Here is a 25777-nt window from a genome sequence, read left to right on the forward strand (position 1 = left end):
TAGTTTCTCGGGAAATTGTCCTTGCTGTTGCACTGCTGCAGTGTAATGTGTGTTTAGAATCTAAGCTAGTTGAAACATTGGAATTCTCTTGCAAGGAACAATGAGCTTAATTGATGATCATCGGCATCTGAACATGTAAACATGCAGTTAAGTTGTGGATTACCTTTTTGTCACCTTTCTCACATGATAGGCGGATTCTAAGGATTTCCCCCTTTTACAATTACGTGTTTGTTTCAGATGGGAGACCCGCACATTTTGCATGAAGTCACATTGTTTTGGTGCGGACGCTATGTAATGCACACAAATACTCCTCTCTCTCCATTATTTGTGCAATATGACTTTTACCGGCTTGTAAACAACAAATTAGATTATATTTAGACAAGTGGCGACTCACAATTGGTTGTCTAAACATAGTATTATTGTTGCTATTAAATACTCTTGATACATTGGATGACTCTCAAGCACAAAACCGAGGATCTTATCTCATCCATTTTCTCTGCACGCCGTTTTGGATTTGCACATCGCACTCACAAATAGCCCGTTAGATCTCGTTGTGAGATTGAAAGGTTCCAATGTTGGTTCATTTTGGAGGATTGCTACCTAGTGAGTCTCGTGACTCACATCTGATGTAAACCAAATAGCACACTAGAAAGTCGATTCTAGACTACTTACTGCTATACATGTAGAATGGCATGGTGATACTGAGCGAGCCTTGTGCAATATGCCACATGTGACTATACGGAAGCGGAGCGCAGGGTCACTTCGCGCACTCAATTACATTTGGTGTGATGTGGCATAATATGTTGGGACGTTACGGGAGCAGTGATCAAGACAAACCTCTCTCACAACCCGATAACAATACTTTAACGAGTGTCAGTTAGGGTAATTGACTTTTTTGATGAACAACACAACATAGAATTTTTTTAAAAAAAATTCACAAACACACAAGGCACACAAGAAACCAATGTTACACAATGCCTCTTGTAGCTCGAAAACCTCAAAATCATAATCCAGGTAGAGCATCACACACACCTTATGCAATGTTTGAAAACTCAACTTTGGAAACAGAAATTTAGGTAGAGCCTCTTCAGCATTCTAGTTCTTGATCACTTTGGACAGTACGTCAAGACTCCACACTTGCACGGGTGACCTTCCACTCTCCTCACTCAAATTACAAATTGAATACAAGGAGAGCAAGGATCTCCCCCTTCTCTTATATAGTTTTTCTCCCCTCCATACCACACATTGTGCTTTTTCAAACGTTTTTAAGCTTTTTTATTCCATCATTTAAAGCTTTTCAATAAGCTTAAGAACTTAAAGAATCAAAAGCCTTAAAGGCTTTGAATAGCCTTAAGGCTATTAAATCTTGCTTTTTTAAATGCCGCCATGTGTTTCAAGATATGCCGCCACCTCGCCCATAATCTCAGTCCGCAAATCGATGCCATCGAATCTGCTTGCGATTGCAGGAAGTCGTTGAATCTACTCGCTCCATAACCTCTCTAGATATTGGAATTATTATACGATAGTCCACCAATGTTGATATTCGCACCTCAATACTAGCCATTGCATCTGGTTGTGGATATATATCAGCAGGGCCCCATGGTTTTTGGCGGGTTTACCCGGTGATTGGGTGACCGTGGGGCCCACAAATTAAAAGACCCCTAAAAGGGGCATTGGTCTCACCCAGAGGATCAATCCCTGGGATCGAACACTGTACCCCCGACTCCACACAGAGCTGCTCTATACCACACGCCCGCGAATAACTTTGATGAAGATAATTTATCTCCTTTCAATTAAAATTTTAAAAAACAAAAAGGTTGCGTAACCGGCAACTAACTGGGAGTTATCGACACGTCCCCATAAAAGCAGGACCCATATTGATATCTATCTTCAGCCATTGCATCTTCATTTTGCACTTGAAATTCGCTAGTAGCATCGTGCTCAGGGAAACAACTACATTAAAACACATAATTTTGCATTTTCATACTGATGACCCTTTGTATCTGGTTCTTTTGTGCAAAACTCAAGAAGTGTGCAGCCAGGCGGCTATCATATTGATCACTAATAAGGTGGCTACTCCGACTCACAACCTTCAAAATAGACTTACTGGCTTGATATAGAAGGCCACCACCCAAATACACATCACCTCTCTTCGATCTTTCTTCAAAGTCTTGCAGCTCCAGACACCGGCACAACCTAGCCTCAAAAACCCGATTAGCAGCATGCCCCCATTTCCAATATATCGACACGAAGCTTTAATCGAATTCATGTCGCCCTCTTAAAAACCCATAAAAAAACTGCCATCCTTCACACTCTCCAAAACTTCATTAATCAATTTTCCCTTGCCCGTTGTGCCTGTATGAAATCTATGAGTCGAGTCCCACAAATCTCGATAGGCCATCGGTCTTGTAATTCACGAATGTCATCTAGGCTTGCTCTTGGCCTGTGACATCAAAATGGGTGAGTATCCCAACATCCATTCAACAGTTGATGATGGCTTGAGCATATTGCACTGTATAGCTAAAACTCTAAGGAACCATTTTTACATCCTTGGAAGACAAAATTCAAACCACGTTGAGTTAGCATCATCTATGTATCCCATTGTGAGTTTTGTTATGTCAAGAGTAAAAGGATCCTTTCATTGAATGTCCTTTGAAGAGAGATCATTAGAATCTTTGCCATGTATCAAATCTAAAACTTTTGCATAGTTAGCTCCACTTCTACAAAATGGTCCAAGTTTGTCCTTCCATAAACTCCATTATGGAGTACACATCCTTGGGGTCTTCAAAATGGATATTCTCTTCATATGAATCTGTTTTTTTCATGCAATGTGCTTTAGCAAGAATATGCTATGAAATAGAACTTCATGCCCAATCATTCATGATTTGCGAAATATGCAATGTCGTATCCATGCTATGCAACCAATCAAGCAATACTTCCACACAACAATATGCATGCATTGAAGAATTGTGCCTGGCCTATCTACATGTGCCCGTGCGTCATGCAACATGCAAACACAGTTCCTTGATTATTTAAGATCCTTGTCCTCTCCTCTCAACACTCATTAAGAAGAAACATTGTACTCCAGTCCACCCACCCAAAATCCTTTGTCACCCAAAGAAATGATGGTCCTGAAGATATCAATCACAAAAATAACCATCTCACAACTGGCGGTGTCCTCCATAACTCTCAAACTCACCCAACCACCATATCACTCAATCAGAGGTCCCTAACTTGATGAATATCCCAACTCCCGTGCGTGCAAGAAACAATGCATGCTCATTGACATGTGCTCTCTCAAGTCTGCATGCATCTAATATTTACAACATATAGCTGCAGCAGGTCTCATGCCGTGCTAGTGCTCAACAATGGTGCAAAACATACATAAACCCAACCCATGGCATGGAAGTATTTGATAAATTCTGCAGTGCATAGAACAAGTGTAACGTGAAGTGCTCGTGAACCCATAATCGTTGTGATGTGCAAGAGTCTCGGCAAGAAAACTTATCGGTTCCACAATGTTCGGCAGCTATTGGGCAAACTTTAGCTCCAACTTGACCAAACAATACCAAACTTGACCAAGGCCCTCAAGTTTCCACACTCAAAAATCCAAAAAAAAAAGACAAAAAACAAATTCTAAGCTAGACAAACACAAAAAATTCCAACTACGAGATGACAAAACAAGCAACCACACAAAGAACTAAGCTAACAAAAATCAAACCTATCTACAACTTTTTTAGGGGTTTTCATTTTTTGTGAAAACGCTTGACAACGTTTCATTTAGAAGATCCAAAGAAGTATGCACTCGTGTTACAGAAGGTGGTTTTGATATGAGAGAGAGTGAGCGAGTTGTTAACGCCTAGTAGAGGTAAAATCCGTCCTATGAGAAAAATTATGTGTACATCAATCCGTGTCTCTACTCTACCCCTTTGTAGTTCCTTCAGTCTCTACTCCACTCTTCTTCGATGTTGTGCCTAGTAATAGTATTGAGAAATATGTGCTTGATAGGGTTGCAATGATTTGTATCTATAAGTAGTTTGGGTCTCTTGTTTACTGTGATATCAAATTCCCTTTATATTGTGAAACCTTGCCGTGAAGTGGCTTGAAGGAGGTGGTAATCTTTGGCTGGGATATTTGCCTTCGTGTGTCTAGAAGCCCCTCTAGATGCTTTTGTACTTCTAGAACGATGGAAAAGGTCAATGAATCTTTGGTTCTAACAGTCTTATCACTCACCTAAGAGGGCCAAAACCCTCACTAGACAAGTAATGCTATCTCCCCATAAACTTATACACTTTACATTTATAGATTTAGTGCTCCTTTGCCTCTACCTCCCCATCACAAAACCTACATAACCTTTCTTATTGGACCACCTCTATTGCTCTACTTGCCTCAATCTCAAGGATGTGTGATGTTACTTTGATCTAGCCGATAGCAACCCTTATGATGTTGACATATGCACATCAATGTCTTACAGTTGTTGGGTAAATCCATCCTTAGTGACATTTAAGGAAATGATATTTGTGGTGTAGCATCTCATTGGCCAAGGGGGTTGACCAAGTATCTCAATTATGCATCCCTTTTAATCTTGTCTCAAAAATCTACTTCTCTCCTTTTGAGGGAGTAAAAAATATTGAGAAGTTCTTGTCATGTTGAAAGCGTGGTGATCTATCCATGTTCAATCTATACTCTACAAACTAATGGAGAGAGAGAGAGAGAGAGAGAGAGAGAGAGAGAGAGAGAGAGAGAGAGAGAGAGAGAGAGAGAGAGAGAACTATCCTTTTAGATGCATCAAAGGCATGTAGGATAAAGACATACATCAATGTTTTAGTAACAACTTATGTGTGCTAGTGGCACCAAAAAAAAAACAAACCTACCTCATGGATCCACAAACTAGTGAAACTATAAAAGTTACTAAATATGTAATGAACCAAAATTAACTTAGTGGTTAGGCTTTCTAAACTCCTTTATGATGGTTTTGCTACTTTCTTAAACTACGCATGTAGTGCTGTAAAACTACCTTCATCTTGGCGATTTCATTTGGTTATGCTGTGAGTTGTGATGGGGTAAGTTTCAACATATCAATTTCTTTAACATTTCCAACTTCATCTTTCATGCTTCCCTCCTCTAAAATTACTTGGTTTTCCCCTTGATGATTTTACATGGTATCATCCATTTGAACCCTTTTTCTTCTTGAATTGGCCTGAGTTTGGTCTCTTGCCTTATTTGAATATCTTTAGTAACCTTTTAGCACCTAGTTCCTCACGGTTTCTTCATGTCCCCTCCCACAAAAGCATCCCAAACATGCATGAAATGCAATCATCTTTTGCAATGTCACTTCATTAATTGAAAAGATAGTCTTTATCATACCTTGGTTATATATGTTCTTCATGCTTTTGATTTCCTTTCAGGCTTCCTCTTGCACTTTGGTGATTGTTTTCTTGACTTCATCTTCAATCTTCTTATTAGTTATAGCCACCTCAGTTGTTGTTGGCTTTCTCTTTATTGTTGCTAAAAGGAGATGAGCATTTTGGCAAGTGACTACTTAAAACCCACACTCTTTGCTTCCAAGTTACAAAATCATTGGCACAAGTATTCCTCCATGGTCTTGGCACTCAAATTTGTTTAGGCAATGAGACCAAGAAAAATAAGAATGTTTTTGGGTGCATCTCATTGTTAAGGCAAGAGTTTAGGTCTACCCTCATCTCTAGGTGTTAACCTTGCATTGTAGGGGAAGATGATTATTGAGATTAAAAGCTATTCAAGAATATGAGAGAGAGAGAGAGAGAGAGAGAGAGAGAGAGAGAGAGAGAGAGAGAGAGAGAGAGAGAGAGAGAGAGAGAGAGAGAGAGAGAGAGAGAGAGAGAGAGAGAGAGAGAGAGAGAGAGAGAGAGAGAGAGAGAGAGAGCTAAAACCTTTTTTTCAACTCCCAAGGTTTTTCGGCTTGCCTATAGGCAATGGCAAACCATTTTGCTTGCAACTACAAAGAGTAATTGGTAATAGGGACTAGTGGAATGATGGCTTACTGAGTAAGTGTAAGTTTTCTTTGTAAAGATGTAACCTTTTGAATGTTGTAATTGTAGGAAACATTGACAAAGGGGAATTGATACAAAGAGATGAATATTTGCTATATTGGGGGAAATTAAAAAAGTGAAAGAGACTATGTGTGTGTACGTGTTCAATTAAAAGCAAGAGACTATGTGTAAACATGAGAGAGAGAGAGAGAGAGAGAGAGAGAGAGAGAGAGAGAGAGAGAGAGAGAGAGAGAGAGAGAGAGAGAGAGAGAGAGAGAGAGAGAGAGAGAGAGAGAGAGAGAGAGAGAGAGAGAGAGAGAGAGAGAGAGAGAGAGAGAGAGAGAGCTAACTACATCCAATAGCTCAGTTCCCTTAAGGTCGTCCCTGCTGTAGAAGCTAGCCTTCCCTAGTTAAAATTATGTAGATTTCCATTTCTTTTCTCCAAAAAGAGAGCATAAGCACTTCTATTTTTTCCAAATTAGCTTTGGAACCTCCTAGTATATAGAATTCATCTTACATACCTGGCAAAGCACTAATGCATGTGTCCTCCCCCTCCACAATATGGACATTAACATGAAGGGAAATTTGAGAACTAATGTTAAGTACCATTTAGGATTGGAAGATCATTAATGACGTGTAAACAAAACAAAAAATGCAATCAAGATTTGTAATAAGAAGATAAGAAGCAAAAATAAATAACAAAGGGGCAAGAAGACAATATTTTGCAATGGACCTTTGCAAGCCAAAGGATTCTTGCAAGTATCCATCAATTAATACTAATCCTAGCCAAAGCATTGCCAAATAATTTGACCATCATTGGACAAAAGTCATAAAAACCTATCTTTTTCAATATCAATATGTTGAAGTCTTAATGTATCCTATAAAAAATCTTTCTCTAAATCCACATTCAACATCACTAGCCTCTTATTTTCTAATGCATTTCGTTGTTTCTTTTCTTTTTTTCAACAAATTGTGCTCCATCTCTCTCACCTTCTTGGAGCATTTTACAAAAGAAAGAATGGAATAAAAACATTTTTAAATGGTATTTTAATGTTTTTTCTTATTTTGTGGGGTTTTTTTTTCTTTTTAATCCTACCTTATCCTAATCTACAACTAAATAGCATCAATCAATGAATTAATATCCTCTTGATCCATTCCTCTAAATCTCATTATGGCTAATTTGAGGCAAAAAGGGCACTGTAAGGATTTTTTATTAACTATTGATCACATCCTAACTAGATAAAAATTGGAAAGGAAAGACACCTTATTAATTGCATATTTTTCTCTAGTTTTAGGATTGGATTAGCATTTAATGATAGTGGCATCTCTCTCTTTTTCTCTCTTCCCTTTAGTTTTATATTTAATAATTTTATTCACAAGGATTTTGTGACTAAGACCTCAAAAATGATGTCCCGTTTCCCAAGACATTTAATTATGACATCTAGATATCTATTTTTTCAAGTTTTAATTACATATTTTTGTGGGCTTAAAATTTTCAATATTTTCACTTTTCTTCTTTCTAGACATTCTTTTGTTGTTTTTTCCATTGGTTTCTCTTTTTCATTTTCTATCTTCTCTTGGCACTTCTCTTTCTTTGTGCCACTAGAAGAGTCTTGAGGTATATATTCACTCCATTCAAAGAAGCTTGAGGTATCATTTTCATTTGAATAAATTGTTAAGGGTTTTAAAAGTTTTATTCTTTTGATGTATTTGCTTCAAGCCTTCCTATTGTTTTTCTTTCTTACTCACTAGTATTACTCTTGCTCTTTTTATATATTTTCATGCTCTGTTGGAAGAGGCTTGCCATGTCAATTTGATTGAAATAAGCAATATAGTTGCGAAGGTAATTGGATTACTATAGGAATTTCTCTTTTAAAAAAACTATTATTCTTGCTCTTTCTATGTATCTACATACTTTATTGGAAGAGGCTTATTGTATCTATTAGATTGAAAGAAGCAAGAAGTTATGAAGGTAATTGGATTGTTGATTGTAAGGGCTTTAGACGTCTTTCATTGGTACACTCTCTTATCTTCTTTCTTTCTTATTGTTGCTCTTGACATGCTCTTTGTACATTTTATATGCCCCTCTGCCATGAGATAGTGAAAAAATGTTTAATACCAACACACAGAGTCCATTATCTACTTGGTTAACTAAACATAGGTTAGTGTATACATAAACCAATAAAGCATAAGAGATTTTCTCATTGACTCAGATGAACCAAGCTTTGCAAAGAAAATACCAAGTTCTCCCAGTGGAAGCAAATCTTGAGTATCCAAAGTAGTAAAAGGAAGCTCAATGCATAGAGCTTATAGCATTTGGATGCCCTTATTGGAGCAAATGTAACCAACCAAGCTCAAATCCAAAATGAAAAGCTCAACATAAGCATAATTGGGCATAGACAACAATGTCAAGTATCAACATAACCGTGTAGCATACCCTAATAGCACGTAGGCATTCAATACATAGACATTAACTATGAATGATTGCTGTCCAAAATAGAACTACTCTATTTTGTGTAAAACAGAGAACTACAAACTACACATAATCAACTTTGTGATTTGTTAGATTTGTACTTCTTGTCACACTCTTTGTTTGAGCTATAGAATACCTCAATCTGATATCATGCGCAAATGTTAAGTATTGTCAAGCTGCCATGATGTCCACAACTTTTGTAGAATGCTTTGTATCCACTCAAAATGCATAGCATAGTTCAAAACCAAAATCTTAAAATGTACTTTTACTGTCTCCTCTTCTGTGCATACATTCGAGAGAAAGAAATGGAAAAGAATGATAACTTCTCTTCTCTTGAAATGCTTCATTGTTCCTCAATCTCTTTGAGCATCCAAGTCAATATATTTTATATCATTCCTAGCCAGTAATGGTTGCCCAAATCAATGCCAAAATGGGCTGTTCCAACCCTAAATTGAGTCTCAAGGGCTCAAGCACCTGCTTGACTTAGTTCTAGATCCCGGCTATGAGAAAAGTACCTTTATCAATGTGCAAATAACAAGCATCAATGTTGAAGAAGCAACTTGAATACTTAACCTTCGTGAGACAATGCTTCACTCCTCATGCTTCTCAATCTAAGAATGACCTTCGACAAATACCAAATGTTGTACTAATACCAATTGAAAGGTGGAGTAGGAGTGGAAGCATGAGTGGATGCAAGAGCTATGGAGGTTCAAGCAAAGAAGAGAAAGACCGGTTTGTGGGAACTCCAATTGTCACAATATGTGACTTACCTTTTCTTATTTTATTATCATGTAAAGAATAAAGAATAAAGTGATAGTAATGGATGGACACCACTTGGCAATGTATATGTGTGCAGGCAATAAGTACAGGTAAATGTAGTTGGCTAGGCATATGTAGCCTTTAACTCCTAAAAAGATTATTCCATGATCACTATGCTACTCATGTGATTAATTGGAAATTATCAATTTATGTGGAACTCTGATGCATATAAGGATTTTTGAATACTTCAGCAATCCATTAATATTGCCTTTGTATTGATACATGTAGATCCATCTAAGCCCTTTTTATTTGGAGATTAATGCATCAAATTTTACTTTTGGTTCTATCCTTTCACAAGATTGTAATGATGATTGAGAATATCCAATGGCATTTTGTTTTAGAAAACTCATAGAAGTAGTTAAAATAAATTATTAAATTCATGTTAAGGAACTTTTGGCTATTATTAACTCTTTTGAAACATGGAGGCATCTTCTAAAAGGGGCACCCCACAAGATCATTGTTTGTATAGACCATAAAGGTCTACATTACTTCATGAGATTTCAAGCCTTGAATCAATGGCAAGCAAGTGGAGCATCTTCTTTTTAGATTTGAATTTATCATATCGTATCAATTTGGCAACAAACAAGGAAAATTAGATGCATTGTCTCGATTCTCCTATCGTCTGCCTAAGAAAGAATATGCATGTCATGACCAATAGGATTTTGTTCTCTTAAAACTAGAACAACTCCAGCTTTAAGCATTGATAATCAAAACTCTAGAAGATCCTATCTTCCTTCTGCAATTCACAAAAGAACTTTCCAAGGATTTATTTGCTCAAAATATCAAGCAAAACAATTCATGAAGGGAGTACAAATGTTGAAGACTTCCGAAAAGTTGAAGGTCCAATATATTATAAAGAGCTACTATATATAATACTCCGATTGCTTCAATGACACATCCTTTAAACACAACATGATCTTTCCACTATAGGACATTTTGGGGTCAATAAAGAAATAAAGCTAATCTCTTGAGACTTAAGGTGGCCTCAAATGTGAGAATTGGTCAAAGAGTTTGTAGACACATGTGATACATGCAACAAAGCCAAAGTCCCTCACCATTGACCTCATGGGTTGCTTTGTCCCTTTCCTATTCCTAAATCATGCTTAATCATACGTGTCAATGGACTTCATCACCGATCTACCTTCTTCAAAGGTGTTTATTTCCATGCTTGTGGTGGTGGTTGATAGATCTACCAAGATGGCACATTTTATCTCCACCCATAAGACAATTATTGGCGAAGTGATATCTCAACTTTTCTTTGAATGTATCTACCATTATCCTTGGTTATCGAACTACATTGTTTCAGATCAAGGAAAATAGTTTGTGTCAAGTTTTTGGAAAGCTCATAGGCATTCACAACCAACCTCTCTTTAGCTAGTGACCTTTGAAGTGATGGATAAATAGAGAGAGTAAATTAAGTCCTAGAATAATATCTTAGGTGTATGATCAACTATCATTAGGATAGTTGGATTGATTTACTTCCCCTGGTTGAATTCACTTACAATAATAATAGCTACATCTCTACTAGGAAAACTTCAGTCATTGCCAACTATGGATTCACTTCCCTTGACTAAATTCACCTATAATAATGCTAGCTATACCTCTGCTAGCTCCATTCTTCACCAACTATGGATTTAATTCCCTTGGCTAAATTCACCTATACTAATGCTAGCTACATCTCTGCTAGCTCCATGCTTTACCAACTATGGAAAGATACCCTAAAATGGACAGTTATATGAGTCATGTAGTGAAGAATCTAGCAATTATGGATCTATCTAAACACTTGCCAAAGATCCATAAGAAGTTGAAGTCATGTATAACAAGCCCAAGAAAGATATAATGATAATGTCAATTGATAACATAATGCTAATGTCAATTGATAACATAGGCGACATCCAACTTACAATGTTGGAGATAGAGTTTGGCTTTTGGGGTAAGAGCCATGCTCTTTTCACCCTTCTGGGAAGTTGGACTATTGAAGACTTGGGCTATTCATGATCATTGGCCAAGTGAATCCAATTAGTGATCATCCCCCCACCTACCACAACCCATGAGAATTCACCTAGTATTCCATAACTTAATCTTAGAGCCTTGCCATATATGCATCCTCAACAAGGGGGAGTAACCTACAACCACCACTACCAAAGATGGAAGGACACCTAGAGTATGAAGATGGGGCTATCCTTCATTCTAGAATCTCTCATGGAAGGCTTGAATACCTTGTTCAAGGTATTCATTTGAAGGGATATGATGGTAGTGAGTGAACATGGAGTTAACCTCTAATCTTCATTACGCACCTCTTAAAGTAAAGGAGTTTCAACAATGGCATCCATTGAAGCCAAGAGTGTTATTGAGAAACCTCATTGCCAAGTCATTGCTAAAATAGGGGTTAATATCAAGGACATGAAAGAGATCTAGTATCTCCTAGAAACTTCTAGAAGAATTTAAGAAAGTGTTTACGACTTTAAGAAGGTTCTAGAATATTCCTTAGAGGATTGGAAAACAATACATACTTCATCACTTACATCAACATTGCTTATATCACTACTTATTTTGGCAATAGTTATGTCATTATGCTTATGTCATTTCATATTTAGAAGCGTCCCTTAACCTCCTCTCTTAACCCCCTCAACTCTAGTACAAATAGGGACATTGGGCCACAAGCCCTTCATTCTTTGCCAACACTAATTGCGAGAGTCTTGCAAGGTAAGTCCTCTTTAGTTCTAGTTCAAGCCATTATAGAGATGGATTCTTGTATGTGTATACTTTTGAGAGACTGTTCTTCTCTATGTTCTCTCTTTTTGCTTGCTTTACCATATCTTGAGAGTGCGGACTCAAAATACATGCATTTTTTCTTAGTGTAGTCATGATTGTCTATACTTGCAATCTCGATTAGACAATTGAGCTGATGTCTCTTTACCGACACAAAGCCAACATGTAGGCTCTCCTTTGTGCATCTCCACGCCAAATGACCCAACTTACATTGAATAAGAAGTAGGAATTGGAAAAACAAGCATGCATGCTCACTCCGTCATGCACATGCAACCCAAAATTTCTTTCATCAGGGCTCTTTGTAGTACCCAATTGCAACTTGAATTTGAACAAAAGAAAATCTAAAGTCCATTAGTTTGGGTGATTGTGTGCAAAACTCGTGGTTTAAGAGTCCAAATTCTAGATTGAGGCATGACCTAGCTCTGAGGGATTTCAAGGAAAGAGGCATGCATTGGTTTCCTTGCCGCCTCCACAAACCTTAGGGTGACCAAGGACCAAATGCTTTAAGTGTGCCCACATAAAAATGAAATCATATATATATAATATGTGAAAATGAATAGAGAGGCCATTGTCGATTTGAGAAAAGAAACTCTAACAAACTTTCTTCTCAAGGATGCCCAGCTAAAAAGGAAACCCTATGCATATCATATATAAGAATGAATAGAGATGTCAGTCTCATGGTGTGTACTTTTGAGAGACTCCTCATCTCTATCTTGTCTATCTTTTTTCTTGCTTCACCATAGCTCGAGAGTGTGGAAAATTAACAAGAAATGCATTTTTTCTCAATGTAGTCATGACTATCTCTAATTGGAATCTTGATTGGACAATTGATTTGACATTTGTTGACCACATAAAGGCAACATGTAGACTCTCCTTCGTGCATCTTCAAATTGAACAACCCAACTTATTACATAATGAGAAGTAAGAAGTGAAAAAACAAGCATGCAAGCTCTCTCCATTGAGGCTCCTTCCATCATGCACATGCAACTCAAATATTCTTCGTCAAGGTTCTCTCGAGCACCCAATTGCAACTTGAATTTGAAGACAGGAAATGTTGAAGCCCATCGGTCTGGATAATGATATGTGAAATCCATGATCTAAGAGTCCAAATCCTAGATTGAGGAGCTACCCTTGAAGTGCAAAGATTGGGATGATGCCCAACCACATTCATTTATAATTGACACATTAAAAAAGCTAAAGCCCTTCACTCGCGTCAGAGAAAATTTGACTAATAAAATATGGGGATTTTGATTTTAAATTAAGGGGGCCGGGCCCAAAATAAGAATAGTAATGTAAAGGGTTGCGATGGCCAATGGAGAAGAGCTGGGGGAAAAGGAGGTCTTTGATTGGCCCTATCTATTTGTTTGTGGAGAGAGAGAGAGAGAGAGAGAGAGAGGGCGAATGGGAGAACGCAGTCCCGACAGCAGCAACCACGGCGAGGACGAGCATCAGGGCTATGGCGTCGAAGGGACCTCCAGCAGCAGCCCCCGCGAGCAGGACCGGCTCCTCCCCATCGCCAATGTCAGTCGCATCATGAAGCGCGCCCTCCCGGCCAACGCCAAGATCTCTAAAGAGGCCAAGGAGACTGTGCAGGAGTGCGTCTCTGAGTTCATCAGCTTCATTACCGGCGAGGCCTCCGACAAGTGTCAGAAGGAGAAGCGGAAGACTATCAACGGCGACGACCTCCTCTGGGCCATGAGCACCCTCGGATTCGAGGATTACATCGAGCCCCTCAAGCTCTACCTGCAGAAGTACCGGGAGCTCGAAGGGGAGAGGGTTTCCATGTCCAAGCAGGTGGATGATTCGTCGTCATCTGCTGCCGCCGTAACCACAGCTGCCCCCGCACCTTCCCCTGGCTTGAATGGTGCAGGAGGCTCCATGCCACATCAGCAAATGCTTGCTTATGGCAGCCATCCGCAGAGTGGGCCTGTTGTCTACGGTCAACCACAGATGAGAACAGGTTATCCGTCCATGGTTCAGGGAAGCAGCATGGCTGGTACTGCGGATAGTCATTTCAGGCGGACGCAGTAGTGTGCAGTTTAGTGTAGCTTCTGGTCAAAGGATCATGGAAGCCCATCCCAACATCAGATGGTGTCGTATTCTTGTGTATTCTTGTGTATTGCTGTATTTCTTGTCAATGCTAGGAGAGACTGTAGTGAGAAAGTACTGTTGAGGAGGCTTCATCAGCTGTCTCTTTGATGTAATTTTCTCTGATGTTCATAGTAATGTTTGACTGACTGCTAGCAAGGACTGTACATGCCCTTGATAGATCTACCAGTGTCTTGGTGCATTAATTTTGGCAGCTGACTACCGTCTTTTTCTGTATGCGGAGGTTATTCTTTGGTGTTGAGGGTCCAGGGATCCCCCGTTTTACGAGACCTTTATATGTCATCCTTCGCATTTAATTTGGCAGCTCTGGTCTGTACATTTTCGAATGACCTTAATCCCTGTACAAAGGGACAGGCCAGGGGTGGTAGACAGATAGCGCGCCTCTGCAGGCATTGGATTCAAAGGGAGGTCTACAAGAAAGAGAAATTTAGAACAGAATGACGAACAGTTCATTGGTTTAATGTTGTTGTGGAGTTACTTTCATGTTAGTGGAAATTGAAGACATGCATGTTAACGAAGAATGACAAGCATGTTAATGGAAAGATGACAACAAAGTTCTCGGTTGGAGAGTTGCATGCATGCTGACGGTAAGATGACAACAAAGTTCTTGGTGTGATTTTGTTCGGCAATAATATGCACGTTAATGACTGGCAGCCCAATTGGTTGGGAGTGTGTTAGTTGTGGCAGGTCAAAGGTTTAAATTCTGTAATTGGGTGGCTCTTTGGTGCATTAGCTATCTTTGGGTAAAAATGGGTGTTATACTCATCAATAAATACCACCCAAATGCACAAAAATTACATTATAAAAATTACATTATAAAAAGATGAAGAAAGGGAGATGTTTTATGTGGCATAGATTATGGGTTGGAAAGAGTTACATCTATATACAAGACGACGGACATGCATGAGTGCACACATACTCTCATGTATCTTCTTTGAGAATTTCATGTAGGTAAACCTACTATTGCTTTGCATGTGGTTTCTCTCATATTTAGGTTTTTGATTTCCTTGATGGGCGGCTCTTTGGTGCATTACCTATCTTTGGGTAAAAATGGGTGTTATACTCATCAATAAATGCCACCCAAATGCACAAAAATTACATTATAAAAAGATGAAGAAAGGGAGATGTTTTATGTGGCATAGATTATGGGTTGGAAAGAATTACATCTATATACAAGATGACAAATATGTATGAGTGCACACATACTCTTATGTATCTTCTTTGAGAATTTCATGTAGGTAAAACTACTATTGCTTTGCATGTGGTTACTCTCATATTTAGGCTTTTGATTTCCTTGATGTGTGTGATTACACCTAGTTATGAAATTGCATGCTTCAAGGGGCATTTATTACATCTACTTGTATTTGGCCCTTCTAGTCTCTAAAGTCTCAATTGTATGCGGTAGGCACATTTTCCTACCAATGGGTGTGCAATCTAGTCTTAATGGGTAGTTTCTCTTTGTTTTCTTTTCTCGCTCATAATATGGTCGAGTATATTAATGTGGCAAAATATATTTACACCATCCTCAAAAGAGATTTGGACTTTGGCAAATGAGCACAAGCAACCATGAAGATCCAAAGGGTGCTCCTCAAAGTCAAACATAAGCTTGACCTCCTTAAGATGTCACAAATGTGCTACTAATATGATCACAACAAAACAAGGGGTCTTTGTGAAGTCTTTTATTCTTACTGGTTTGTATGTTCTTGATGACTATTGCTTTAATTAGAACCCAAATCTTTCCATGTGTCTTGGCATTCCCTTATGGCCATTAGGTAGTGCATCGAATGGTAGAATGAAACATAATTCTTTCAAACTTCCTCCACACAATCTTAAAATGTTGGTAGTCTTGGAATAAGTGGTAGTCTACATCCAAACTCTAGTTGTACTTGATGTGGAAAAAGTTTGATTAGTGAAGACCAGGGATGCTCAAGGTCCAAATGCCCTAGCAAGCAGAAGGCTAGTTGCTTTGTTGTTTTCATCGACCTTTCTAGTCCAAGGATGCCTTCATCCTTGTTGTGGCAAGTTGCTTTTAGCTAATAACGCACCATTTCTTGTCATTGTTGTAGCTCCATAGGTTTGATTTGAGTAATCTATCCACGTTGGTCCATGTTGTTTTGGAGAAAGGAAAAGCTAGGCTTACAAAGGGAGTATAGGATGTGAGAGGATCTTGGCTCTATAAGCCTCCTCGTCAATTTCTAGCTTTGTGCTTGCCAATCTAACATATTATGTTTTAGCTTCTCATATAGCCAATCAAACCTTTGAGTGAGGGAGTTGCCCATCCTAGTAGGGATCTCAATACTAGATAACCATCCTCGGTTTAACTATCTTGAAGCCCTTCTCACTAACTATACTAGAAGGTTGTCCTTGGAGACAAACAAAACCTGAATTTTGCTAGGACTTATTTTGGATCATGAGAAGTAGTGGAATAGTCTTTGTACATTTGCATTTTAAGGGAGGTCTCCTTGGCCTCAACAATGTTGTATTGTCATCTACAAACATTTGGGACATGAAGGTTTCCTCATTCAAGAGGGAGGTTGTGTTAATGATGCTATTTGCTACTTTACTATATAGAGGCCATCATGAGCAATAGTGGAGCTAGCATGTATCCTTACCTCACTAATCTCCTTAGCGCAAAATCTTTGGATAGCACCATTAATAGCCATTTTGGTTGATATGTTAGCAAACATGGCTTTACCAAGTTGTAGAAGCCAAAGCCAAATCCTAGTGCTTGCAAAACCGTTATTAAACAAATTTTAGGATACTCTATCTTAAGCTTTCATAAAGTCCATATTATCAAGACATATTGTTTACTTGACTAGTTTTACGTAATGAAGAGTGATTACATTTAGGATTGGATCTTATATGTGCCTCCATACATTAAAATTGTATTGATTCCAATGCAAAAGGTTAATCAACAACAATTGAATTCTTCTAGAAATGGCATTGGCCATTGTCAACATGGTTAAAGGGTGCCAATCATTTGGGGCACTCCCTTTGTGTTGCCTTGGGAATCAAATCAATTAGATCCTGATTGACTTCAATTCATATTGGTCCTTTCCCCTAAACCAATTAAGTAGAGCACACAAATTTGAGGTCAATATGTCCCACACTTAGAAAAACTCCACTAGAAAGTCATTTGGGCCAAGGGTGTTTTTTGTTTCCATCTTATGAACGATGAATCCAAGCTCCTCTTGTGTAAAAGGCCTATCTAGTAGCAATCTTGTTTGTTAAGGAACTTGGGAAGATGTGTACTTTAGCAAGTTCCTAGGTTTGGTCTCCACCGAAGCTCATTTTCATTTGGGGCTGCATCTACTATATGTCACATACGTATCGATCAAAGACCTTCACAATAGTTGTGCCATTTGAGTGCATGGTGCATCACTATTGATGATGCTCAACACACTCTTTCTTTTGTGCTTTATTTTTCAAAGCATTGAATAAAAATTGCTTCCCCTTATACTACCACTTGGCTAAGTAGGTGTTCGTTTAGGCCCTAACAAAGTGAAAGTAGAATAGGATCGATAAGGTCACATGGTGGAGTGGCAATATATTGCCTTTAGCACCTATGCAAAGTTAAGAACCTCTCTCCTCCTCCTTTCCTTATTGCATCAATACCTCTTTAAATAAATTGTCATGGACCTCATGTAGTTCCACTATTTGATGGCTAGGTCCACCCCAAGGGAGGTAGTTTCCCTCCATATTCTAGTGACACTCACATAGGAGGTGAAATCAAGCCATCATTGTCTTGATTTTGCAAATGTTTGCACCTTGGTGGTTGTAAATACAACTTAACTCTTCTAGTTTTTCAAGGGATAGTAAGCCATGACATGCTATACATTTTCCTTGTATATTGTTACAAGTGGCCATCTATTTTTTATAATTTGAATCTAGATCTTTTGACAGTCTATGCTAACATAAGATGCATAGGTGTTACAATGTAAGATTTGAATATAAGTCCTTTGAATTCGACCTTGTTGTAAGATAGCCTATGTGCAGAAAAAGAATAAATGCAAGTATACTAAAGCCTACTAGTTGGTTGCATTTTTATTTGATAGAAATAAGGAATGTGTAATATAAAGCATGCCATTTTCAAGCTTGGAGATCAATAGCATGGGTTATTTAGTATGAACATAAGCTTCTTTAGGAGGATAATGCATTGGAAAAATCATATTGCAACATCAAGTATTCCATCTTTGTGTAAGAAGGTGATGCTCCAACTAATGATGATGCGAGTCTAAGGGAAGTTGGTTGTGGAGAAAGGTGGAGAAGTTACCTTTACTATGGAGGAGTAAAATAAGGGTCATTATTAAAGGATTGATATCACTAGGGAACTAGGAATCTATGATGCGATAAGCACAACAGTAAAAACAATGCCCTTGAACTGGTAGAAATAAAAACACATTTATTAAACAAAGAACCAAGGGTATGGATTAACAACTTCAAGAAACCTTATGACAACTTGAATGAGACCAATTCCACCTACATTGAAATTAAAAGCTAGAAACAACATAAATGTTGATCTATTCTTCAATAAATTTGGTCAAATAACCAACATAAGCCAAGTAGCCATGTTTCATAAAGCCACAACTTAGTGTATGCTTGTAAAAGAACAAATGTAACCTCAACCCTGATAGATTAATGTGGATTGACTTGTGAAAACTCACAGAAATTCTCTAAGGATATGGCATGTCTTTGACACTACTTTAGTAGAGTAGCAACTCAAAGAAGTATTTGATTTTGGATAGTCCTTTATCTAAAGTATTATTGACCTCCTTTCTCAAAGATAATTCCTCAAAACTATATCTACATGATCCATGAAAACACATTTGACCATTTGTCTTCTATAAAAGCATAACATTAGGACTTTGCCAACCGCTTGAAAAAAGACATCAAAGACATATTTCTTCTTCAAAAGACACTCTCCTCCCAAGCACATAGGCATATATGTTTTGGAACAACCACATTGAAATCTTATGAGTTGCTTCATGTGCAATTCCTTGTATTCTAATTATGGATATAAGATTGTTTCAAATATGGCCAATAATCTTGTATTTAGGTGTTAAACCTTCTTCAACCTAGCGTCCTTGTTTGCTATCATGTTCATAGCCTTTCCATCTTGCTTCCCCTCTAATAAAATGAATGTTTTGTATGCATTACCAAATGACTTGCAAACGTCAAAACTTGTAGCAAAAAGACTTGTCAATATAGGCGGCTCCACTCAACCTTTTTGATTGGCCATATGGTTGACCAAAATTGATCACAAGAGCCATGCGTCTCTCTTGTTTGATCACATTAAGCTACACTCAAGCACCTTGAGAGTTGAATGCTGCCATAGATGAGTGACAATGGAGCTCCCTCAACAAAAGGCAAGATGAGTGACCCTCAACTTTTGGTCAATAGGAAGCTAAATGAATTGTTAATGTTTCTTTTGGTTTGACTCCTAACATATATGAAGGATGCACAATAGACCCTTATTAAACCAAAATCATTAAGGTCAATAAAGATAACTTCATAATTAATTTTATGTTAGCTTGAGGCTAGTTGTGAGGTGAATATAAACACTTTTTGAATCAGTTTGTGTGGCTTTCAAGAGTTTTTTGATTTTTTCTTAAAGTTTTACTAAAGCTTTCCATAGGATGGTTGCAACCATTAGTCTTGTATGTAGAGTCTTGCTTTATCTTCTCACTACATGCTTGCTACTCTTCTTTGTTATTCAATAGAGAGTTAGTTCCTCTCCCACCATACTTGGGGTGTGTTCCAAGTCTCATAGGACACAAGTGAGCTCCAATAAGTCCCTTTTTGGTTTGTGGCACAAAAATGTTCTAAACACATCTTTTCTACAAGCACATCTTGTTTTGCAAACATGTCTTTTGGAAGTCTCAAACACACACACACACACACACACACACACACACACACACACACACACACACACACACACACACACACACACACACACACACACACACACACACACACACACACACACACACACACACACACACACACACACACACACACACACACACACACACACACACACACACACACACACACACACACACACACACACACACACACACACACACACACACACACACACACACACACACACACACACACACACACACACACACACACACACACACACACACACACACACACACACACACACACACACACACACACACACACACACACACGCACACCCACGCACACCCACACACGCGCACACGCGCACACGCACACACGCACACACACACACACACACACGAAGTTCTCTCATGGATATATTGATTATAGTGTGAAGTTATTTCTCCCTTTCATCTATTTGTAAACATTTTTCCATACTAGGAGTAAAGAGGACACATATAACTTTTTAGTGTATTTGTTTAGATACTCCATTGATGGAAAATATCCCCAATTGGGATGGAGAGTACATAAAGGTACAAAGAAAGAGCAAAAATGTAAGTTTAAAAGTGACACAAAATCAAAAGAGCTTTCAAAGAGCAATGCCTATTATAGCTAATCAAGTAGGAAGGGACAATATGATTTGGAGTTGATATGGTTTGAGAGGACAATTGGAGATTATGCCAGAGTATGGTTAACTCTAGTTATTTCATAGTGCATGGAAACAAGCTTAGGGAAGAGTGCTCTAGTTCTAAAAGACTAGTGTAAAAGGTTGGAGAGGAGCACTTAAGTTTAAGAGAACTAGGTAGTATATGGTTTGAGAAAGCATTTAAAAGATTACACTAGAGGATGCTAAATTGTTAGCACTTCATAATGTATGGAAAGAAGGTTGGAGGAGAATACCCTAGTTCAAAAAGATTGGTTACTATATAAGATTGGAGAGGAGAACTCGAGTTTAAAAAGGTATGAAGATGGCACAAAGTTGCATTTGAAAGTTTAGGATGTTCCAATTAATCTAATAAAAATTTCAATGTAATAAAAAATGGGTATGTTCCAATTCATCTAAGAAACTCTAGCCTTTCCTATCTTGAAAATATGATTCATTCACTTCTCATATTATTGATATTCCATGTTTTTAGTATTCTTCACCAACTCATGTTGTATTTATTATTTTCTTAAGTAGTGAATCATAAACTAGACCTTTCATAAGTGAAGTTTAAAGTGACTCGAGTAGTTTAAAGAGAGTTTAAATCCCTCATGTTAATAGGTCATTTGTGATGCTTGCATTCATTGTACTATTAAACTCACTATTTTTAACACATGAGCATCAAGGGATGGATACGTCAAGGATAATGTTGGTTGTCCAATCATTGTGAGAAGGAATTGTTCTACATGTTTTCTCAATGATGTGTTGAAAAAACCCAAAAAAAGAAAGAAAAGATTTTGAGCACATTGTCAACTACACAGTGGGTGTAGTTGGCCCATAGTGATTGTGGGATGTAGAGAGCTAATTATCTTGGGTTTTTGTTGACTAGATCACCACATGAGCACCACATCCACATACATAGTGTCATTTTTCGCATCTTTCATACCACACATAATGGAAGAACATCTTGGGCTTTCTTTACTTCTTTCTCCTTAACTAGGGCAACGAAAATCAAGCAATCGAACAAGTTAATCATTAAGGACATAGAATATCTCTCTCATTTATGATATATGTGAAGTGAATGTGCCCATATACATTCAAATACCATATCTAATATTTTAAAGATTGGTTTGACAGCTTGGGATAATAATCTAAAAACTTAGAGAGCAATTGGTATTCTTACAATGATGAATAATGTGCATTAGAATGTACATAACAATTTCACATTGCACAAACAACCTAGTTTAAAAAAAAATTACTATCACATTGGCATGAACCCGACCTTGCAAAAAAAAGAGATGTCACAACCTATGCATATAATGGACATGATACTTTGAAACAAGCAATGCGCAACAATGGGTTGATCAAATTCAATAGTTCCTCAAGATCATAACAAAATTTATAACTCCTTTCAACAGATAATTGTCTAGGCCTTGTTATGAAATGCCAATAACTTAAGGTATAGTTACCCTTCTCTTCTTTGCGTAGTGACAAATTTCAATCATGGATGTGCAGAGCTGAGAATAAGGAAGTTAGTTCCCTTGATAGCTCAAAGTGCACATCTTGCTTAATGTTTTGTCTTTGCCCATGATGACATGAAATAGAGCAATAAGAACACATCTTTAGTGAACCCATGAAATAAGTGAGCTAATGGACCACCTTGCAAATTTAAAGATGGTATGAAACAAGAACACCAATAAGTTATGTGTAGAGCTAAATTAAAAATGGTGGAGAGATTTATTAGGGTAAGATGCACATGATAGGTGCATGTATAGAACCCTGTGTGATGTGCTACTAGGAAACCTTTGGAGCGGGTGGAATGGGGACATGCGTGAGTGGAAAGACCAATGATGTATGCAATAGGTCAACTTGAAGTATTGGCCATGTTACTAGTTGAATCGGTGGGTGTTGTTCGATGATAGCAGCAACAATGACTACAACGATTGACAGTGATGATGATGGTGATAATGGCGACGAGGAGTAAGCAGTCATCCTTGAGTGGGATGGTTTGGATGGCGTAAAAGATGGCTGTGCCCTAGGAAAGGCTGATGTGATGGACGCGAAAGAGGACAAAGCCGACGGCGAGGCCGGCGAGGACGGTGAGGAAGACGCCGGTGTTGAAGGACATGACGAGGAGCATGAGGAGGTAGCCGGTGGTGGACTGGAGGACGTAGGCCACGGTGACGAGCGCCGTGCGGAAGCGGCGGTAACGGAGGAGGGCGCGCCCCCACGGCACCAGCAGCTGCACCTTGCCCCCGCCGCCCCCTCCCGCCTCCGGGAAGAAGGGCTTGTGCAGCAGCTCCAGGCTCCTCCTCTGGAGATCCAGAAACCACTCGTGGAAAACCGCCAGGATGAAAACCGCCGCCAGCGTCAGGGCGTACGTCCCCGGGCTGTGCGGCGTCCAATCCGCGAACAGCAGCTGCACCCGGTAGTCAAAGTAGAAGTACGTGGCATGATGGTACTGGTTCATCATCATCTCTTCTCCTCCAGCTCCTGCATTCATGGGCTCTGCGCCTGCCAGGTTGCCTGCACTACCTGCCGGCGCCTGATCCAGACGCCCCACATCATCAAACATCCCAAATCCAGCCGCTGCCATGATTGCTTCTGATAGATCGACGAGCAGTACTAATCAACGATTAATGTATGGGCAAGTCTATAATTATAGTACTAATCAGCCGCTATTGATTATGGCCAGACTAATGTGATCATCGAATTCTGATATCTCTTCAGCTGATTGATGTATAATTATAAGCTTGGCCTCTCTCAATTCTGCAGCTCCCTATCGATCAAATCTACATATATTATCAGATACTTTAGGACCATAAAGCCAGCTCCCTCTGAATATGATCAGTCCCAATGATGTGATAACATTTGGCCAGCTGTTACTGATCTTAAGCAGCTATAATAATCGGATAAGCTATAATGCTATTCCATCCATTTAAATTCTTATTCTCAATCGGCTGCTTCATCATCATGCAGGTGAACACAATTACAATATTAACCTGCAAAACTAGTTAGATCATCTGTTTGACGTTCATTTTGGTAAAGGAACTCTGCGCAATATCTACAAAGCTGGAGGCAAGCGGACAACACACGAGATCACTGCTTAGAGATCACCTAAGGTTTGATGTTCCAAAAATCTGAAGTGATGAATCATGACTAGGAGGTCAAAGCAATTACACCTGTTGATGGGAGGATCTTTAGTGCTAGTCATACGATAGTCGACAATGCAAAATGGAGCGCCAGCCGGCCTTCTGATGCAGGCTAAACAAGGAATGACCAAGGATTTGCAGAGGTATGCTATTGAGAGAGAGAGAGAGAGAGAGAGAGCTCATGCTTTCAATATTGGGAGGTCGGCGGGCTTCAATTTAATCGAGAAACAAGATAATCGAGTATCTACCTCGAACTAGGCCGGCAGATCGATTTTGAAATGATAGATACCAAACAAAACCAAGACACACAAAGAGGAGCACTTTCCAAGGCCATTGCAACACACACACGCTATCCCCCCTCCTCCCCTTTTCTTGTCTCACTTCTTCAATCAATAGCCTTAGGCCTATATAGGATGCGAAAAGAACAAACCAACCCAAAGGAAACAAAGGACAATTGTCTCATAGCCTTTACCTTCCCCCATCCCATTTGATAAACCAGACACCGAGCTTGGAAAGCGTGATAGCTTTGCCACGAGCCACCCTTTCATCATCCTCTCATATCAAGTTATAAAATAAATGGCAATTGCCTTGGCCCATGTCACATGTGCACAATTCTCATGTCAAGTGATACAATATCTTTTAAGACTTCATGTTACCACTAGGAAGTTGCTTCAAAGGTAGGGAACTGGAGGTGAATACTCTAGGGAAATGTGAAAGTGAGGATATTGAAGAGTACCAAGTCTACTAGAAAGGAGGATAGTGAAGACACTTGAGAGTACTAAGTCTACTTGAAGAAAGATTGATTAATGAAAATAGCATTTTGTGAGAAATGTTATCTTTGAACCTATCCATCTCTCATACATACAACATAGAGACAAAATTGCAAATTCTCACCCATAGATACTCAGTCCCTCTTTTTTATTATTGAGATAATATAATGACATCAATTCCATTCTCTTTCCTTATGGAGACTCATGAGAAAAGCACCCTTTATATTTCCATTTATTATAATATTTTCCATACATTACTTTTTTGCAAGATTCAAAAACTTAAAACCTTGATCTTTTCAAATATTTTCACACATAATTTTTATACAATTTGATGTGCCTCATGTGATATGTCAATATTAGCACATGTTGTTGGTGTAGGAATCTTTGCACCTTGTTTTTGTGCACTGTTGCGATTAATTAGATGCGGCATTAGTTAGCATTAGATCCATCCATCAACAAGATTACTACATGCTTGTCTCATATGGAACTACAAATCCAATCTCTTACCTTTTGAAAAATTTAAGTATACCCTTGCTACACACATTCCTATCTTTGCACACCATATATTTCAAAGCAAATAAAGGATTCAACGTTTTTGCTCTTGCGTATTACTGCTACACCTACTTGAAAAACTAGAGCTAAAATGGAAGGCATATTGGATTATTGCATATTGCCCTTTGCGTTGGAAGCTTGACTTTCTTCTACTTGATATATTTACATTTACTAAGACCAAAGAGAAAATGGGATCCTTGTGCACTTGTTATCCTTCCTACATCCTTTTTGAAACTTTCTTAGAATTCTTCAATTAATCTTTGACATAATAGCTCTAGAGGGTTATATCAAGTTTATGAAGGAAATGTGAAGCACTTATTTCCTTTCACTCTACTAGAGCTTCGGTACACATTACATGTGCAAAGTGTCTAATATCTTTTTATTTATAAAAATAATTTTGAAATTAAATGTATGAAAGTATAACCAAAAGTAAAGGTAAAGCATTGTTCAATCCTATGCCCATAGTGTATGGAAATGAATATGATATGCACATTTTTCCTCTCATAAGGTAGTCAAACTTGGGAGTAAATAATTCCATTGGTAGGCACATGCACACCAATCAA

At 38.5% G+C, this 25777-nt stretch overlaps 1 protein-coding gene and 1 pseudogene across 3 annotated transcripts; one reads left to right on the forward strand and one right to left on the reverse strand.

Annotated features, from left to right (window-relative positions):
• Positions 1-13421: 13421 nt before the first annotated feature.
• LOC148013937 (nuclear transcription factor Y subunit B-1 pseudogene) lies at positions 13422-14349 on the forward strand (annotated as a pseudogene).
• A 7742-nt stretch (positions 14350-22091) lies between these two features.
• On the reverse strand, positions 22092-24389 carry LOC148013938 (copper transporter 6-like). Of its 3 annotated transcripts, none has more exons than XM_087667105.1 (2): positions 24365-24389; positions 22092-23344 (listed from the first exon to the last, which is right to left on the reverse strand). In XM_087667105.1, exons 1-2 carry the CDS (start codon positions 24372-24374, stop codon positions 22776-22778), a joined length of 579 nt encoding a protein of 192 aa, XP_087523231.1. In that variant the 5' UTR covers positions 24375-24389; the 3' UTR covers positions 22092-22775. The 3 variants fall into 3 exon arrangements, with proteins under 3 accessions (XP_087523231.1, XP_087523233.1, XP_087523232.1); XM_087667107.1 differs by lacking the exon at positions 24365-24389 and adding an exon at positions 23923-24310 and having other exon boundaries at positions 22093-23344; XM_087667106.1 differs by lacking the exon at positions 24365-24389 and adding an exon at positions 23923-24306 and having other exon boundaries at positions 22095-23812.
• Between the last annotated feature and the right edge of the window lie 1388 nt (positions 24390-25777).

The sequence above is a fragment of the Lygodium microphyllum genome, chromosome 25 (genome assembly GCF_053477565.2).
Source record: "Lygodium microphyllum isolate KBCC chromosome 25, Lygodium_microphyllum_v1.1.10, whole genome shotgun sequence".
Lineage (NCBI taxonomy): Eukaryota > Viridiplantae > Streptophyta > Polypodiopsida > Schizaeales > Lygodiaceae > Lygodium > Lygodium microphyllum.